This window comes from Gymnoscopelus braueri (genome assembly GCF_963280865.1).
Source record: "Gymnoscopelus braueri genome assembly, chromosome: 9".
Lineage (NCBI taxonomy): Eukaryota > Metazoa > Chordata > Actinopteri > Myctophiformes > Myctophidae > Gymnoscopelus > Gymnoscopelus braueri.
In genome coordinates this window covers 19,319,946-19,339,130 of record NC_137610.1, presented here as the reverse complement: position 1 = coordinate 19,339,130, position 19,185 = coordinate 19,319,946, and the positions used below count along the sequence as shown (strand labels likewise).

The following is a 19,185-nucleotide window of genomic DNA, read 5'->3' as shown; positions in this document are numbered from 1 at the left end:
TTTTGGCCTTAACGTGGAGCTTTTGGGGTCATTGAAAAAGTAATAGTCCTTTGTCTGGTGATGCTTAAATGCAAGTTTCATGCATGGCAATCTTCCCATTACATTTTGAGATCACTTCATCACTTTTGAAACAAGCTCTGCAGACATGGAATCCCAATGAAAGTGGTACATCCATACCATGTGTAAATATAACACACATTAGAAAGCACTTTGGATAAATGAGGGCCATTTACCATTTTAGACCATTTATCTTATCTGTTGGCCATTATCAACTCTTGTCAAGTACCCACTTGCCCAGCTTCCTGCCTGACTGACTGAATGTTCAACTTGATGCCTAGGAAAAACACTAGAAGAGACCAAAGACCAGATATTGCAAGACATGAATGAACCTGCCATTTATTTCACCCTCCAAACAGATGCAGGAGTTCCAGTGTACTTCTATGAGTTTGAGGAAACACCCAGCATACTCAAGACGAAGAGGCCCAGCTTTGTTGGCTCTGATCATGGGGATGAAGTTATTTTTGTTTTGGGAATATGTTTCACAGAAGATCAAGTCATATTGCAAGGTAAAACAAGACCAAGTTTAGCAGCTCATCGTGTTGTCTATTAGACACATTATTTGTGTCTATAATTATTTCTCTCCCAGAGTCATGTACAGAGGAAGATGAACAGCTAAGCAGAATTATGATGAAATACTGGAGCAACTTTGCTCGTACACGGTAAGAGTCTACTCTTCAATGTGCGGACGTTTTTATCGATCCATTCTGTGTGGCTTCATACCGTAACTCTTAACTGTCAATATCACCTTAATATTTTCACTCTTAGTGTAAACATCTTTGTGTTTGGTAATACAAAAAAAAAAAAATCTACTGAGAAATTGAGTAAATGATATAACACATTCATCATTTATGGAAGTTTATTCCAGCCAAAATAAATGCTGTTGCAGTGCCAACATGAATCACATTGTGAAAATTTAATCACGATCCATTAGTATATTTGAGCAATTGGTAGAAGGCATCTTTCTTAAATAATGTCTAACTTAGGCTTCTAATCAGTTTCCAAGACAATCAAATACAATCACTAAATGACCATGGCATGAGTGACATGTGTTGCAAGTGGATGTAAGCTCTAGACTATTTCATTATCTCAGAAGGTTATTTGCAGTCAGTGTTCCATTTGGATGTCCATCTTCTCTACCAAATCATTGTAATTGTGGGATCGCTTTAGCTAACTAATGTTATCTTCACTATTTATTATTATTATTATTATTATTATTATTATTATTCTCCCCGTTCTTTGGGTCATTTCAGTGGAGAAATGCCATTTAGTGACGTCATAATGCATAATGCCATTCTAGTGAATGGTAATGCCATTCTAGTGACGTCATCTCGCTCCACCCCTTGGGATCTTCTGATCACAACTGTGTGCATCTCATCCCTGTTTATCGCACCGTGCTGAAAAGGGAGAAGGTACAGACAATCCGGGTAAAGGACTGGAGGAATAATGACGCCTGTCTGTCTCTACAGGGTTGTCTGGACTGCACTGATTGGGACATGTTTAAACAGTCGTGTAATGACATTGATGAACTCACTGATGTTATTTGTAGCTGGATATCTTATTGTGAGAACACAGTGATCCCTGTCAAAACTGTCAAGATTTATCCTAACAGCAAGCCGAGTCACTTAAAGGGCTATTGCAAAAAAAGGAAAATGCATTTAAAGAAGGGAACCTTGTAGAAATGCACAATATAGAGAAAGAGATAAAACGAGAAATCAGGGCTGGAAAAATGAGGTATAAAGACAAAATAGAAAATCAGCTCAGGATGAATAATCTGGGTTCTGCCTGGAGTAGTATGAAAACTATTGTAGGACTTAAAGAAGAGGGTAGGACTAACATACAGCTTAGTGGCTATAATTCAGATCTGCAGCTAGCAGAGGAATTTAATGAGTTCTATACCAGATTTGATTTGCATGATTTCAAAGGGCAACATTCTGAGCTTAGGAAGGGGTTGGTGAAATCTAGGGTTCATGACCTCTCCTTTGATGAACATAGTGTGACCACGTGTTTTAAAAGGTGTAAACCTAAGAAAAGTCCAGGCCCAGACAATATAGGTGGCCGTCTGCTTACTGTCTGTGCAGAACAGCTAGGCCCTATTTTCTATTTTATTTTTCAGCTGTCTCTTACTCAGCAGAAGGTGCCATCTTTATGGAAGCGATCCATTGTGGTGCCGGTTGCCAAGGGTCCTCGTCCCAAAGCTCTCAGTGACTTCAGGCCTGTGGCCTTAACCTCTTTGGTTATGAAGTCATTTGAGAGGCTTGTTAAGGATGAGCTCTTGGCAAAAACTGAGTGTTGCCTGGACCCCTTGCAATTTGCATACAGGGCTAAGAGAGGAGTGTCCGATGCTACCATCACCTTACTGAACCTTCTATTTTCACACCTGGAAGTTAGCAAAACACATGCTAGGCTGCTTTTTGTTGACTTCTCATCAGCCTTTAACACTATTCAGCCACACATACTAGTTGAAAAATTAGTTAACAACTTTGGCTTAGATTCAGGTATTATTGGTTGGGTTCTTGATTTTCTCACAAATAGAACCCAGAGGGTACGGGTGAATGGTAAATTGTCTGGAGAACATCAGCAAACTGTTACCAAGGCGACGATCACGACGGGCAATCGTCCCGATTAAGGACGTAGCGTCAGCATGACGCCACCCTAAGATCATACGACACCATGTCCCACCTATTAAGCACAGCGGGAGGCGTGAGCGGGCGCCAGACCAGCTGTTGAGTAAGAACTGAAGAGTATCTGGAGACTTGGGATAAGATAAGATAAGACCATACCTAGTATCCCACAGTCCGCTGAGCCGCTTTGAGCCTCAGCCCCAGCCTATACTGCGACAGTCATAATAAGGGCCCATAGCGCCTATAAGAATACAGTCCTTATCACATATCGAAGACGTAACAGTACCTCTGTTACATTTGGTCCTCGACCCTTAGAGCCTTGCCACCTCGACTGATTGCAAGCGACGCCGGTCGCGCTTACAGAGATCGCTCGATAATCGGGATGACCGACAACGGGAGCGCACCAGACCCCTCATCAGAGCTGACATTGGACATGCTCCAGACGGCGTTCCAGACCATGTCAGCAAGCCACGCACGGCTCACCGCCGTGGTGGCCCAGCTGGTCACCCAGCTTCGAAGGGTGGAGCTCGCCACCATGCAGGCGGGCACGGGGCCTGCACCACCATCCGGTGCCTCGGCCCCCTGCCCCACGGCCACCATCTCGGCCACACACCCCGGCCCGTCCCAGGACCCGCCGCGGGCCAGCCGGCCTCTTTTGCGCCAAAGTCGCACCCACGGCGCCTTCAACCACCAGGTGACCAGTACCCCCGGAGGCCCGACCGTGGCAGGTTCGTTTCACCTCGACCTGTCCGACAGCGATGCCGAAGGTGGCGCAGACGGCACATCTGCACACCCCGGTGCCTTCCCCAACCACCACCCGGGCTCCGGCACCACTCCTTCCCACGAGCAGCCCCCCCATGCCCAACAGGATGGTCACCACCCCACCCTTCACCAGCAACTAGACCTGTCTCAGCAACTAGTGGACGCGATAGGACTCTCGGCGCGCATCAACAGGCGCCTCCCACCCGCCACCATTCCACCCTTCGAAGGCGACCACCTCGACTACCGACACTTCATGGCCAGCATGCACGCCTGCTCCGCGGGGATGAGCGACGGCGAGAAATTCGACCTCCTATCGTCCCTCACGCGAGGAACACCCCATCAGCTGGTCGAAGACTACCGCAGCGACTTTGACCCTCCGGGGGCACTGCACGCCGCGATACAACAGCTCGACGGCACCTACGGGGACCGCGAGAACGTCCTCGAGGCCCTCCTCGAGAAGGCCCTCACCTGGCCGGCGTTGAGGACGGCCGGAGACCACAAGAGTTTCGCCGGGTTCCTACGGACCGTTAATAAGAAGATGGAGACCGGCACGTGCAACAAGCTCCGGCCGGGCTCCTCCAGCCTGGATGGTATCGTCAGGAAACTGCCCTTGGAGGCGCAGAAGGAATGGTTCGGGTTCGCAGCAGATGCCGAATACGATAACGTGAAGGTCACTTTCAGCGACCTCGCCGCCTTCGTATCGAGGTACGCCTTACGGAGCATGAAGATAGAGGCCGGGACGTGTACTGCGCTTCAACAGGCGCCCGTGCACGGGGGACCGGCGCCGGCCGACCCCCGGGCACCACACCATAACTCCTCCGATTTTGGGAGGGGCGCCCAGTACCCGGACGCCCGGTATTCGGACCCCCACTGGATACTAAAGGGGAGGGAAGCCGTCAAGAAATACCAAACTAACTGTTTCCAATGTCAGAGATGGAAGGGAGAGGCCGAGATCCCCCAAATGGCCGACCTCCCAAGCTCCAGCCTGAGACTGATGGATCCGACATTCTACTCCACCGGAATGGACTGTTTCGGACCAATGACCGTAAAGATCGGCAGGAGGACAGAGAAACGATGGGGGATTATATTCAAATGCCTCACCACTCGTGCAATCCACATTGAACTCCTCACAAATATGAGTGCAGACTCTTTCCTCATGTCACTCCGTCGATTCATAGCTCGCAGGGGGAAGCCTCACGAGCTCCGGTCCGACCGAGGCACGAACTTCATCGGAGGGAACAGGGAGCTACGAGAGGCCTATGAGCACATGAAGCCGGAATTGAGAGCGAGGATGGCCCCCGAACAGGTCGACTTCATATTCAACCCCCCGGCTTCCCCTCACTTCGGAGGCTCGTGGGAGAGAGAGGTAAGGTCCGTGAAGACGATCCTCCGAGTAGTCCTAGGAACCCAGGTGGTCCCCGAAGAAGTACTCTACACCGCCCTGACCGAGATAGAAGCCATTCTGAACTCAAGGCCTCTGGGCTATGTATCGTCAAACGTAGCGGACCTAGACCCGGTGACACCCAACGATCTCCTGATAGGACGACCAAACCCCTCGTTGCCCCAAGTCCTCTACCCGGAAACGGAGATGCTCAGTCGGAGAAGATGGAAACAGTCTCAAATCCTAGCTGACCAATTCTGGAAGCGGTACATAAGGAACTTCCTCCCCTCTCTACAGCCCAGGCAGAAGTGGCTGACAGAGAAAGAGAACATCGCCGTCGACACCCTCGTCCTGGTGATCGACCCCCAGCTTCCCAGAGCGTTCTGGTCAATAGGGAGAGTTAAGAGCGTTATACCGGGAAGAGACGATCGAGTGAGGGCCGCGGTAGTACAGGTGGAAGACCGCACCTACACAAGGCCCGTGGCGCGGTTGATCAGACTCCCCGAACTGCCGGGAGAAGCGACGATCACCAGGAAGGAAGTCCCGACTAAGAAAGTCAAGAAAAGGAAATGACGACGGACATCATCGCTTGGTCGAACGGTGACATTATCCTGTCACCGGGGGGACTGTTACCAAGGCGACGATCACGACGGGCAATCGTCCCGATTAAGGACGTAGCGTCAGCATGACGCCACCCTAAGATCATACGACACCATGTCCCACCTATTAAGCACAGCGGGAGGCGTGAGCGGGCGCCAGACCAGCTGTTGAGTAAGAACTGAAGAGTATCTGGAGACTTGGGATAAGATAAGATAAGACCATACCTAGTATCCCACAGTCCGCTGAGCCGCTTTGAGCCTCAGCCCCAGCCTATACTGCGACAGTCATAATAAGGGCCCATAGCGCCTATAAGAATACAGTCCTTATCACATATCGAAGACGTAACAGTACCTCTGTTACAGTAGGACTAACATACAGCTTAGTGGCTATAATTCAGATCTGCAGCTAGCAGAGGAATTTAATGAGTTCTATACCAGATTTGATTTGCATGATTTCAAAGGGCAACATTCTGAGCTTAGGAAGGGGTTGGTGAAATCTAGGGTTCATGACCTCTCCTTTGATGAACATAGTGTGACCACGTGTTTTAAAAGGTGTAAACCTAAGAAAAGTCCAGGCCCAGACAATATAGGTGGCCGTCTGCTTACTGTCTGTGCAGAACAGCTAGGCCCTATTTTCTATTTTATTTTTCAGCTGTCTCTTACTCAGCAGAAGGTGCCATCTTTATGGAAGCGATCCATTGTGGTGCCGGTTGCCAAGGGTCCTCGTCCCAAAGCTCTCAGTGACTTCAGGCCTGTGGCCTTAACCTCTTTGGTTATGAAGTCATTTGAGAGGCTTGTTAAGGATGAGCTCTTGGCAAAAACTGAGTGTTGCCTGGACCCCTTGCAATTTGCATACAGGGCTAAGAGAGGAGTGTCCGATGCTACCATCACCTTACTGAACCTTCTATTTTCACACCTGGAAGTTAGCAAAACACATGCTAGGCTGCTTTTTGTTGACTTCTCATCAGCCTTTAACACTATTCAGCCACACATACTAGTTGAAAAATTAGTTAACAACTTTGGCTTAGATTCAGGTATTATTGGTTGGGTTCTTGATTTTCTCACAAATAGAACCCAGAGGGTACGGGTGAATGGTAAATTGTCTGGAGAACTAACATCATCCACCGGCTCACCCCAAGGTTGTGTTCTTTCCCCACTCTTGTACATCCTGTATACAAATGATTGTAGGAGTCAACATGACAATAGACACATTGTTAAATTTGCAGATGATTCTGTGATTGTTAGTCTTTTGAGTGCTAGTGAAGCCAGTCATGGTCCAGTTGTAGATGACTTTATTTCTTGGTGTGAAGATGCATTCCTACAACTGAATGTCACAAAGACTAAAGATATGTGTATTGATTTTAGACGATCTCCACCAGCTCCTCAGAGTAGTGTCATAAATGGCCAGACAGTGGATTTGGTAACCACTTATAAATATCTCGGCTCCATTATTGACGATCGTCTGAAATTTGACTTCAATACTGAAATGGTGTGTAAGAAAGGTCAACAGCGCCTCTTCTGTTTAAGGAAGCTAGCCAAATTTCAGGTGGACAAGTCACTGATGATTTTATTCTACAGAGCTTTCATAGAGTCTGTTATTTCATTTGCTGCCATTTGTTGGTATGGAAACCTTGGCATTAAACAGAAAAATGCCCTTAACAGGGTTGTGAGGGGGGCCAGCAAGATTGTGGGGGCACAATTTAGCTGTCTGAGTCATATATATGACCAGCAGGTGCTTAAGAAAGCATCTTCTATTATGGCAGACAGCTCTCACCCCCTAAATCCTGAATATGAATTCTTGCCTTCCGGCCAAAGGTTAAAGACCCCTGTAGCTAAAAACAATAGGTACAAATTCTCATTTGTACCTACTTCTATTCGTGCCATCAATAACAGCAGCAGGAGGAGGTAGCTATGAGTAGCTATTATTATCTGGATCTTGTGATTATGTCTATGTCTATGTGTGTCTTGTGTATGTATGTTTACTGTGTGTTGGAGTTTCTTACTTTCTCACTATCTGCTGTAACATAAGTTGCCCAATTTGGGACATAATAAACGTGAAACTTGAAAACTTGAACTTGATAATACTGATGTCATTGTATTATGACCCTACTATAACACTACTAACACTATCAATACTCAATACCAGCAACAGTCTTAGCGATCCCACACTGTTTCTTCAGGTACTTTCTAGTTCTGATTAGCTGTCTAGAAAGAGTATTTTATCTTCTTTGATTAGCTGTGAAAGTTCAGTCTTGTGATTTATACCTTCAAAGGCATAAATAAATCTGTCACAAGAGAAGATAAAAAAAAAATTATGTTAAATATTTATAATTTTCACAAGTTTCCCAGTGCAATGACTTAATGTTATTTATGCTGTGTGTTTGTGTGTCATTGTAGATCACCTAATGGAGCCGGCCTGGTACACTGGCCACAGTATGGAACAGAAGGAGACTACCTCTCAATTGGGATGGAGCAGGTACCTGGTCAGCATCTGAAGAAGGATCGTTACACCTTCATGACTGAAACCCTTCCTGAGAAGATCAGACAACACAGAGAAAAGATGGAGAACAGGTATGAGGTATTTTTGCCTAAATCAGCTTTTCGTGACACTGGCCACCTCTGGTAAAATCGTCTCCTTATTGAAAGGATCATGCTGTTCCCACCCCAGTAGTATAATGGCCTATATCAAGAGTGTGACCAAGGCCATTTTATGTTGCATAAAATAAGGCTATTTCACAAACAGCCTAACTAAGATATGCAAAAACCAAATTGAAAACAAAACTATTAAACTAATTGATATGAATTGAGAGAGAGAGAGAGAGAGAGAGAGAGAGAGAGAGAGAGAGAGAGAGAGAGAGAGAGAGAGAGAGAGAGAGAGAGAGAGAGAGAGAGAGAGAGCGAGCTAGCTCTGGTCCATAGCGTTAGGAGAATTCTGAAAGTCTTGTCAAAGAAATGTGACTTATGTGCTGTGCTGACAGTATTGTGCATGTCGTTGGCTTGTTGCCATCCACATGGGTGGCTGTTGCATGTGCCTGCATGCCCATGTATGTACAGTATGTTATACTGTACCATTGCAATTAATGAACAGGTTTCTGTTTGGGATGAACGCAGCACTCTGTACATTATTATCTGGAATGCATCATTCTAGCAAAGGTCTTAAAGGTTTAATGACATTCACTTTTACACCACATTCAAAGTCTTTGTCCTGGTCCTTCAAAAGTGTACAAAAAGTTTTAAGTGAAAATTCCATTCCAGTGGTCCATGGCAGGTGTTTTTCTCTCACATTTCTAAAGCCTTTTCAACTGCAATGAAAAAAGAAATCTTTGCCTGCGGGTGTCGCTGGTGAGGGATTTTGCCTGTCAATCATCGCCTCTGCTCCGCCCCCCCCCAAAGGAAAGGATAGGGGAGGGGAGGGGCGAGGAGGAGAGTGGGCGGGATTAATCGACTGTGACCTCACTGTCGAAGGGCCAAGCTCAGATTACTTTTCAGCCTAATTATTCAGAAAACCCCAGACCACAGAAAATCCACTGAATGTTCTAAGTTCAGGTTTTTTGGGTGTAATTGAGGTCATAAAACCCCAAATAAAACATTGAAAATAAAAAAAGTGAAAATGAATGTCATGATACCTTTAATATCTTTAGTTTGAGACACTGTGATCACCATCACATACTGCAGCTCATGGCTCTAGCTGACTCTAGTCGAACATTTATTGATCTCAGCTGTGTGTGTTTCTTTTAAAGTGGTTTTGCACCCTGGCCTGATGCGTACACACCCACTAATGTTTTAAAGAAGAAAACTGTCTATACTGTACATCCTCAGTGATGCCACAGACAGTGAAAAACCGAGAAGGTAGAACACAGTAAAAATCCTCAAAGTTAATTTAACTCAGATTCTGCCACACAAAACTGAAAGCAGAGCAGTCGGGATACACATGGCTGGGCGAAATCAGAAACGTATGAAAGAGAGGGGTGCATTGATGGGGCGCACGCCGCGCACCTAACGTTTAGTTTTTCAAATACTTAAAACGTACAAATTCGAGAGTTCTTTTACGGCCTGGGGTCGACGTCAGCAAGGGCATGCGGTCGCAACGGGTTCCTAACGCCAAATCAAATGGGTTTATTCATCTGAGCCAAATCTCCTGAGGAGGCGCATCTGAAGCCTGTCCTGGACAGGGGTCTGCAGACGTCAAAACAAATGATGATGTGTTCTATGAAGAAATACATAAATAGGTGGTTTTCTGTAAAACTTAAAAACAATGATATATGCCATTATTTTAGCAAGGTGACGCTATAAAACAAATTTCTTCGTTTTGTTTATCACTAGCATCACTGTATGATACTTGTCCCACAGACCAAAGGCAGGGCCTGTAGTTCACACAAAACTGGGAAGTCTGAGAGGAGAGCATGTGAGCGTAAAGGGGAAGGATACAGGGGTCCATGTCTACCTGGGAGTTCCGTTTGCAAAGCCTCCTGTTGGACCTCTGAGACTGACCCCACCCCAACCTGCAGAGGGATGGGAAGGAGTGAGGGATGCCACCCAACAACCATTCATGTAAGTCACTCATGCAGTCCAGTAGGTGTTTATAGGATAGTTTTATATCCATATCAGCTGTAATTATTTTTCTTTTGTTTTCACAGCTGTGTCCAAAATAAACAATTTCTTCTGCATGTGATGAATATGTTATTCATGATGACTGATATCTCTGATATCCCTGATATCTCAGAAGACTGTCTTTACCTCAACATTTACACACCAGCAGTAGCTGGTCAAGATCTCAAACTCCCAGTAAGATCCATGTTTTCCCCCATAGAATTGTGTGAGTATAATTAGTAATACAAATAAAAAGCTACCAAAATAATCTGTGTTTTGTTCCCTAGGTCATGGTCTGGATCCATGGTGGAGGGCTAGAACATGGCTCAGCCTCATTGTACGATGGTTCTGCCCTGGCTGCTTACCAGGATGTAGTTGTGGTTCTGGTCCAATATCGCTTAGGAGGACTGGGATTTCTCAGGTGAGGAAGGTGAAGTATGATGATGTCCTGGCACTTTTGAGGAAGAATTATGGCTTGTTTTCGGACTTGTTTTAGCGATTCCTGATTGTGTGCTCTTTTCAGTACTGGAGATGAACAGATTTCAGGAAACTTTGGTTTACTGGACCAGGTGGCAGCTCTGCGATGGGTCCAGGAGCACATCCATAACTTTGGAGGAGATCCAGGTTCAGTCACCATATTTGGGGAATCCGCTGGTGGAGTGAGCGTGTCCCTCCTGGTACAGTACAATCCACACAAATATATTATTTAAACTCACAAAATGGCTGAGAATGAATACACAGAGGAATATCTTTTAATTAGTTTGAAGGCATATTCCATGTTGTGTGTTTCTTGAATTATCAGGCTCTGTCTCCATTGTCTGATGGCCTGTTTCACCGTGGAATCGCTCAAAGTGGCACTGCTGCGATGGACTCGCTATACTTGCCGCAAGATCCTTTGCCCATAGCACAGGTTATTTACCAGGATACTTACATTTTGTGTAAACAATTAGAAAATACACAATATATAGTACATTATGCCAACAAGAGTTTTATTCTTTCTTCTTTAAAATAATATATTTCTCTGATCTTTATTGCCAGCTATTAGCCAATGTATCAGGCTGTGACATCACAAGCACAAAAATGATTGCTGACTGCCTGAGATCCATGGACATTCATGCTATGCTGACTATTGAAAAGGTATAACTGATGTTTTAGATATCATCTGCTGGCATGATAAGTATTCTGATTCTGATATAATCTGTGAAATATACATGTACATGAAATACCTTTTTTGTGCTGAATTTTTGACATGGCAGGCTTCCACAAATAACATGCAATCTTAAATCTATTCATATGCAGCACAACAAGATAAGATACCCTGTTAATGTTGATGGACACTTCCTGACAAAACCTGTGGATGAACTGTACCAAAACCACAAACTTCTTAAAATACCTTTCATAACAGGCATTAATAATCATGAAGGGGGCTGGCTACTCCCTATGGTAAGTACCAATGTGGCAGACGGCAGTGGCTCAGGAGCTAGAGTGGCCTCTTGGGAATTGGAAGGTTCCCGGTTCGACCTTTAGCTCCCCCTGGATTAGTGTTGAAATGTCCTTGAGCAAGACACTGAACCCCTAACTGCTCCCGATGAGCAGGTTCATACCGTGCATGGTTTCCTCTGTTGTCAGTGTGAGAATGTGTGCGTGAATGGGTGAATGTAATGCACGTCGTAAAGCTCAAATGCACCATTTACATTATCACTGATATTGTTGCATTAGAACATTCAATGGATTCTTTTGAGTTTTCTTACGTTACTCATAAACCTTGACAAAACAGTTTTTCTTCAGAGGTTGTTTTCCAAAACAAACAAAAACCAAACCTGATTGCTCTTCTCTTAGTTCTATGCTCCTCCAAACTGGGCAGAGGGAATGGACCGGGAACATGTCATGGATGTTCTAGCCATGTTCTATCCCAATGTAAGAGAAATACTGCTATGTTTTTTTGTTTTGTTTTGTACGATGAATAAAGAAAAATTGCCGATCTACAAGCTCACATTGCATCACAATATGTCTTTTGTGTGCTTTTTGTTTTCCTGAATAAAATGAATGTTTAAAGTTTTTGAAACTTTTCGCTTACAGCATGACATGCCCAATATAGGGATGCCAGGTTGAAAGTGGTTAATGTTCTCTCTCTCTCCTAAAGCTGAAAGATAGCCCAGTGAAAAAGCTTGTGGCAGATGAATATCTTGAAACCTCTGGAGATCGAATGAAAATTAGAGATGGATTTACAGAGCTGCTTGGGGACATTCTTTTTACCATTCCAGCCATTAAGACTGCAAATTCCCACAGAGGTAACTGTAGAATAAAGTAATGTAATCTTTCTTAGCCTGCTTTGCCTCGAACATAGCAGTTTAATCTCCCACACACCTCATTTTGTCTACAACCAGATGCAGGTGCCCCTGTATACCTGTATGAGTACCAGCATCCACCCAAATTCCTGCAGGAGAGAAGGCCAAGCTTTGTTAGAACTCACCATACTGATGACATCGTCACCATATTGGGATCCTGCTTCATCACTTCCCATGACAAATTAGGGAGTAAGAGTTTATTCAAAAAATAAGATAAATAAATGGAACTTCAGATAAATACCTGTATATCTTGAAAGTGTACATCAGAAGCTTTACTAAACCACTCTTAATCACTCTACAGTATCATGTACAGAAGAAGAGGAACAGCTAAGCAGAACCATGATGAGATATTGGGGCAACTTTGCTCGGACAGGGTAGGATTAAACTCACAATACACAGTATCTTACAGTTAGATGATGTGATGTGTAAGTCTAGTGTCATTACTCTCATTACTGTTCACAATTAACCACTTAAACCCACTTTTATACTTGAAAAAATGTTTTGAATTTTTTTCACAAGTTCAAAGTGGTTAACAGAAACAAATAACTGTTTATGTACTGTAGGTCACCTAATGGAGCCGGCCTGGTACATTGGCACCAGTACGGTGCTGATGAACACTACCTGTCCATTGGGCTGGAACAGGTACCTGCTCAGCACCTGAAGAAGGACCGCTACACCTTGCTGACTCAAACCATTCATGACAAGATTCACCAGGGGCAAGAGAATATGGATCACAGTGAACTGTAGAATGGACAGCACTCCTCTCTCCATGCCACTCACCTATAAAAAGCCCTGCATACTTGCACCAATAGAATATCAATATCCATGCTGCACATTCTTAAGTTGCACGCAAAGCAGACCCAAACACACTCACTGATCATGAATGAACATAAAACTCAACTGATGAATAATTTGCATGTTTTTCAATGATGCTGGGTTTGCTGGATATATCTTTAAAACTAAGCATGTGTTAATAATTTCAAATGAAATAGTATGAAATTAACAGATCCTTTTAGAAAATGTAGAACGATGTATTGTATTAAATATTTGTTATATCAACTAGAGGACAGATGTTGAACACAAATATACTGACTGAAGACTAAGGGCCCCTATTTAGATTAAATATGGCGCAATGTGCCGTATGGTCTAAAGTGCATGGGTCAAATGCCTTGGGTCGTGTCCAACTCCAATTTCTCTCACTCTACCCTTACCGCTCTCCTTGTCTGAGCTGTTGCTATGCGTCTTTGCATGGAGACAACCCGTCTCTACTTTTCATTGTCTCCGCCGGGCCGAAGGCGTCACAGATGTTTTTTCCGCCTGTCTGTCTGTCCGTCCGCGTGTCTATCCGTCCGTCCGTCTCTCCGTCTGTGAACAGCTAATCTTCGGCACCGTTGGCCCAATCGACGTCACACTGTACACACACACTCCCTTGATGCCAGAGCAGGACCTCTGCCCCACATTTTTCAGATCGGCCTGTTATAGCACCACCAGGATGCTCATTTTTGCAAAAAAACATTATTTGATATTACTCCTACAGATTTTGTTCAAAGATCACGCAAATCGGTACACAGTATCTCTATAGTCATGTGATTAAGGCGGATCTGTCAGATTTTTCACATTCCTTCCTGATTGGCCAAGATTGGCTTCTAAAGTTTGCAGGAGTGGTCAGTTTTGAACAAAATGCCTCAAATCATGAAATTGTGTGTTTGCTGTGAAACTTTGCTTGCACATTCCCACAAGGCCAAGGAAGAAATGCCACCCTACATTTTTCAAATCAGCCTCATGGTGGCGCTTTAACAAGCCGATTCGCGTTTTTACCTATAACTGCACCAATCAGTGTGAAACTTTGCTCCCCTCCCTAGAGACCAAGGAAAAACCTTTGCCCTGCATTTTTCATATCAGCCTTTTATAGAGCCACCAGAGGCCGACTTCTACAAATTTTTTTTTTGATAGGCCTATTACTCTTACAGATGTTGTCCAAACATCACGCAAATCAGTAAACATCTCTATAGTCATATAATCAAGACTTTTTCATATTCCATCCTGATTGGCTAACATTGGCACCTAAAGTTTGCAGGAGTGGCTCATTTTGAACAAAATGCCTCAAATCACGCAGCGTTTGATTGCCGTGAAATTTTGCACGCACATTCCCACTAGGTTAAAAAAGAAATGCCACTATTTTCACATTGGCCTATTATGGCTCGACCAGCAGGCCGATTTTTGCAAAACACATTTTTTTATATTACTCCAGAATTCCATCCTGATTGGCTAACATATGCATCTAAAGTCTGAAGGAGTGGTTCGCTTTGAATAAAATGCCTGAAATCATGAACGCAGTGTCCGATTGGTGTGAAAGGCAGAGGAAGAAATGCCAACCTTTTCACATTGGCATATTATAGCTCCACCAGGAGGCCGATTTTTTCAAATCATTTTTTAAATATTACTCCTACACATTTTGTCCAAACATCACGCAAATCGGTACACATTATGTCTCTAGTAATGTGATCAAGACGGATCTGTCAGATTGTTTATTGTCCATCCTGATTGGCTAAGATTGCCATCTAAAGTTGGCAGGAGTGGCTTGTTTTGAACAAAATGCCTCACATCATGAATGTAGCGTCCGAGTGTCTGTGCAATAACCTCATCAACATTAACCCCTCAACTTCTACACATTCCACTCACCTCTATAATGACTGAATTCCGAACATCGCTGGCCTACAATAACCTACCTGACCTGGCGGAGACCTGTGCTCCGAGGAGCACTTTTTCTAGTTCTAGTTCTTATTAGCCTCCCAGCATGGCAAATATACAATGTAGATAATCTTTGTTGGACTTTAGACCAGGTTAGACTGGTTTATGGCTGAACCGCTTTCTGACTTAAATCACTCCATCTAAGGAATGTACCACACCACACCTCATATTAAGACCAAATAAGGTTAGTGGTTAAGATGTTTGGCTTTAGTGTCCCTTCCCATGTGGGAGACCTGGGTGTTACACTATGACCCAGTGAAGGGGGAAGTCAGATTGGGCTAGCCCAACCCATATCATTAGGGAGCAATACAAAGTATTACTTAACTCATGCACAAAGGTTAAAGGCAGGTGACCAGTTCACCACTCCTGTCATTTGAGTCCGCTCAGCATTGTGTTGCAGCAGACTCACAGTCGGCAGCACACAAGTGAAGCATGAAGTCTCCTGCAAAAGCAGCAGCCACACTCCTTTTAGCAACATGCACATGGTTTCTATGTGCCACTGCAAACCTGAATGGTAAGTAGACAATATTTAATAATGTTTTCTGTGATTCTCTTTGCGGAATGGAAATTTGAGCCTTCACAATATTTACTAAACCACTGTTGCCCATTAAGTTACTGTTGCCCAATGCCTATCAAACTAGTTCTGCAGGGTTTCTGGTTTGAGTTCGCTGTGGGCTTGTTCAACCACATCTGCAACCTTTTACCTCAATAACGTGCTTATATAATGTTAATGTTTTGTAGGGCCAGAGCCTAGGTGAGATTGTTTGTAGGGTGGCTATCACATTAATTATGCAACGGCTAGTTCCAGCCATGCATTGTGATTGGCCAACAGGCATTCGAAGCCTTGCATCACCTGTAAAAGTATCTCTCCAAAGCCGTTGTGGAGCAGTCCACTGGCTTTAAGTTGCCTATAGCAACGGTAAACAGGCAGGCTCAACTCAAACTAGACGCGTCGCAATTCTGGGAAATTTCAAAGTGTGGTTGCGCCGACGCTGGTCGTTGTCACGTCACTCCTGAGATCACTTGCGTTTCATTTTGAAAGGATTGATCCCCCCAACATAAGGTTTTTGCATCAAACGGTTACATTTTGAGCATTTGTGGCGCCCCCTATGGATCAAAGTGGAAATGCTTTTGGGGATTTGTTGAGTAAACCACCTTTGACATGTGATTCAAATTTGGGATTGACTGAACGTTTCGTTCGTGATTTGTGGCCTTATTTGTAAAACGGGCCCCTTCCGCTAACTTTGGAAGCCATTTACGGACGAACGGTAATGACTATCTAAATTCCGCTTGGAAATGTTTATTGCATGGGTCCAGAGATCATGTGTACCGATTCTTTTGAAATTTGGGCAAAATATGTGGGAGGAGGAGCTAAAAGTGTGTTTTGAAGAAAATTCAAAATGGCGGAAAATCTATCCTGACGCAAATGGGCGTGGCCTATATGGGGAGTTGCGTCATGACCCAAGAAATCCATGGAAAAGGAGATTTTTATTCTACGACCTACGGTTCAAGAGTTATAGGCCAAAACGTAAAGGGGACTGTTATAGCGCCACCATGAGGCCGACTGGTGTAATTATTTTTTCAATAATTTTTGACAATATTATGAACCTTCCCTTAAAGTCTTGTAACTCTAGCGCTTACAGGTTTTGAGAAAAAAATACTTGAATGGGAGTTTTTTCATTTTTCCATTAAAGTGGATGGGTCAATTTAATGCACTAATAAATCAATATCAATTAAACTATGTAACCATGGGAAATTGCAAAGTGTGGTTGCGCCGTCGCGGGTCGCGGCCGCCTGGACTCGAGGAATACGCCTGGAGGAATACCGTCGGAGGCCGCGCGACGTGCGATTCGAATTCGATGCCGATTGGATCCCGCGTTCGTGACACGTGCCGTTTGGATTTGAGGAAATAGGCCCCTCCCACTAAATAAACTGGCCCCTCCCACAAATGTAGCGGGCCAATGACATCGTCATGTCATTCCTGAGATCACTCTTTTTGAGAGAACTGATCCCCCGAAAAATCATGTTTTTGCATCAAACGGTTACGTTTTGCGCATTTGTGGCGCCTCCTATGGATCAAAGTAGAAATGCTTTTGGGGATTTGTTGAGTAAACCACCCTCGACATGTGATTCAATTTTGGGTTTGATTGGACGTTTCGTTTGTGATTTTTGGCATTCTTTGTAAAACGGGCCCCTCCCACTAACTTTGGAAGCCAATTGCGGACGAACGGTAAGGACTATCAAAACGCCGTTTGGATCAGTTTATCGCATGTCTCCAGAGATCATGTGTATCGATTTTTGTGAAATTGGGACAAAATATGTAGGAGGAGGAGCTAAAAGTGTGTTTTGAAGAAAATTCAAAATGGCGGAAAATCGATCCAGACGCAAATGGCCGTGGCCTATATGGGGAGTTGCGTCATGACCCAAGAAATCCAGGGGTAAATAGTTTTTGATTATACAACCTACGGTTCAAGAGTTATAGGCCAAAACGTAAAGTGGGCTGTTATAGCGCCACCATGTGGCCGACTGGTTTAATTATTTTTAAAATAAATTTGAAATAAACAATTAACCTCCCCTCCAAGTCTTGTAACTGTAGCCCTTACGGTTTCCGAGAAAAAAATACTTGAATGGGAGATTTTGCAATTCCCATTAAAGTGGATGGGGAAATTTAATGCACTAATAAATCAATATCAAAAAATCGATCCAGACGCAAATGGGCGTGGCGTATATGGGGGGTTGCGTCATGACCCAAGGAATCCAGGGATAAAGATTTTTTTATTCTATTCTATTTTTATTCTTATTTGTTTGTCTGTAGCTGTCATACGGAACGGTTTCTGGAGAACCGGTGGATTTAACATTGGATTAGCGGTTCTGAAGTTATGTAAAGGGCAGACAGATTGACATACAGAGATTTGTGGAATTTTTACATACAGTACATTTATACTTAATTATAGCGTTAATTATACGTTTTAATTAAATTCGGATGTATTGTTCAATGATGTTACATTGTTTCAAATATATCTACATTCTTGGGGGTTTATTGTGGTATTTTGTTTATATATGAAGGTATTACATGTGTTATTACATGTATTAAATTGCCCTCATATGCTGTTTCAATCGCCCCTGAACATGGGGGAAAACTTTATATTAGACTTCAAATCTTTAAGTCAATATTGTGGCTCTAATATTGCTTGTAAAAACATGTTGAGACAGTTTACTAATAGAACACAGATACAACAAATAGAACACAGATACAAGATACCAACATAAAAATAGCATCCAAATAGCTTGAGGTTCTTGATTAATTAAATCAGAACCAAAGATTGTTACAATTGCCCCCGGTCTCCCCTACAATTGCGTTTTTATCCTCTAAAAATAGACTTTTCTGAAAGCAGCCACAGTGAAGATTTTTAAAAGCACAGTTTTTGTGTTGCCGACCATGTAGACAAGATAAACTGAGTTTTCGGCCTTCACGGTATGCTCTCCTTTGTTTACATAATGGCGGACATGGATAAAATAGTGCTGTTTCCAACATTACTAACAGGACTTTTTGCACAATACATACATTTAAGGTTACTATTCCACCATATTGAAGACTGGTTTTATACTGGTAGTGGACTGTAACAATAAAGAAGGAGAGAGCTAACGCACTGGGAGGCAAACCTGGTGGCCTAATGGAATATTGAATTCAATCAGAACCGGGTGGACAAGCATATGAACACTATTTTTGAAAGATTGAAAACTTTGTCAAATAATCGGCTCGGGAAAATAAAATAAGACAAAATACACATTGTTCTCTGATCTCTTGTTTTTCGAAGTGCACATTGTATTATTTTATTGAGGTATGGACTGCCTGCATAGAGTTAAAAATGGCTGCCTGTCATCGCAAGACTGCAGTTGTTGACAGTCAATAGACATTCTCGCGATGACAACTGCATTTTTTGCGTCTAAAGGTCCTTACACACCGGGGCGATTTCTTTCATGCGAATAATACGTTTTTTTGTAAAACCTTATAAAGTCAATGCAAGCCTCCACACCAGTTTCGCGGAGCGAAAAAAGCGTCTTTTAATTAT

General features: G+C 43.7%; 2 protein-coding genes across 3 annotated transcripts in view; both read left to right on the top strand.

Annotated features, from left to right (window-relative positions):
* ces2b (carboxylesterase 2b) overlaps window positions 1-19,185 on the top strand; it is a 74,990-nt gene that overhangs the window by 26,525 nt on the left and 29,280 nt on the right. For both annotated transcript variants that reach the window (XM_080438522.1, XM_080438523.1), the window contains 4 exons: window positions 417-566; window positions 647-719; window positions 7,821-7,994; window positions 9,774-9,974. In XM_080438522.1, the coding sequence (XP_080294648.1) occupies window positions 417-566; window positions 647-719; window positions 7,821-7,994; window positions 9,774-9,974 (598 nt within the window). The remainder of the gene's footprint in view (window positions 1-416; window positions 567-646; window positions 720-7,820; window positions 7,995-9,773; window positions 9,975-19,185) is intronic.
* Window positions 11,053-14,556, top strand: LOC308092561 (carboxylesterase 5A-like). The gene is made up of 7 exons (XM_080438527.1): window positions 11,053-11,150; window positions 11,270-11,456; window positions 11,853-11,930; window positions 12,157-12,304; window positions 12,401-12,550; window positions 12,663-12,735; window positions 12,925-14,556. Exons 2-7 carry the CDS (start codon window positions 11,307-11,309, stop codon window positions 13,106-13,108), a joined length of 783 nt encoding a protein of 260 aa, XP_080294653.1. The 5' UTR covers window positions 11,053-11,150; window positions 11,270-11,306; the 3' UTR covers window positions 13,109-14,556.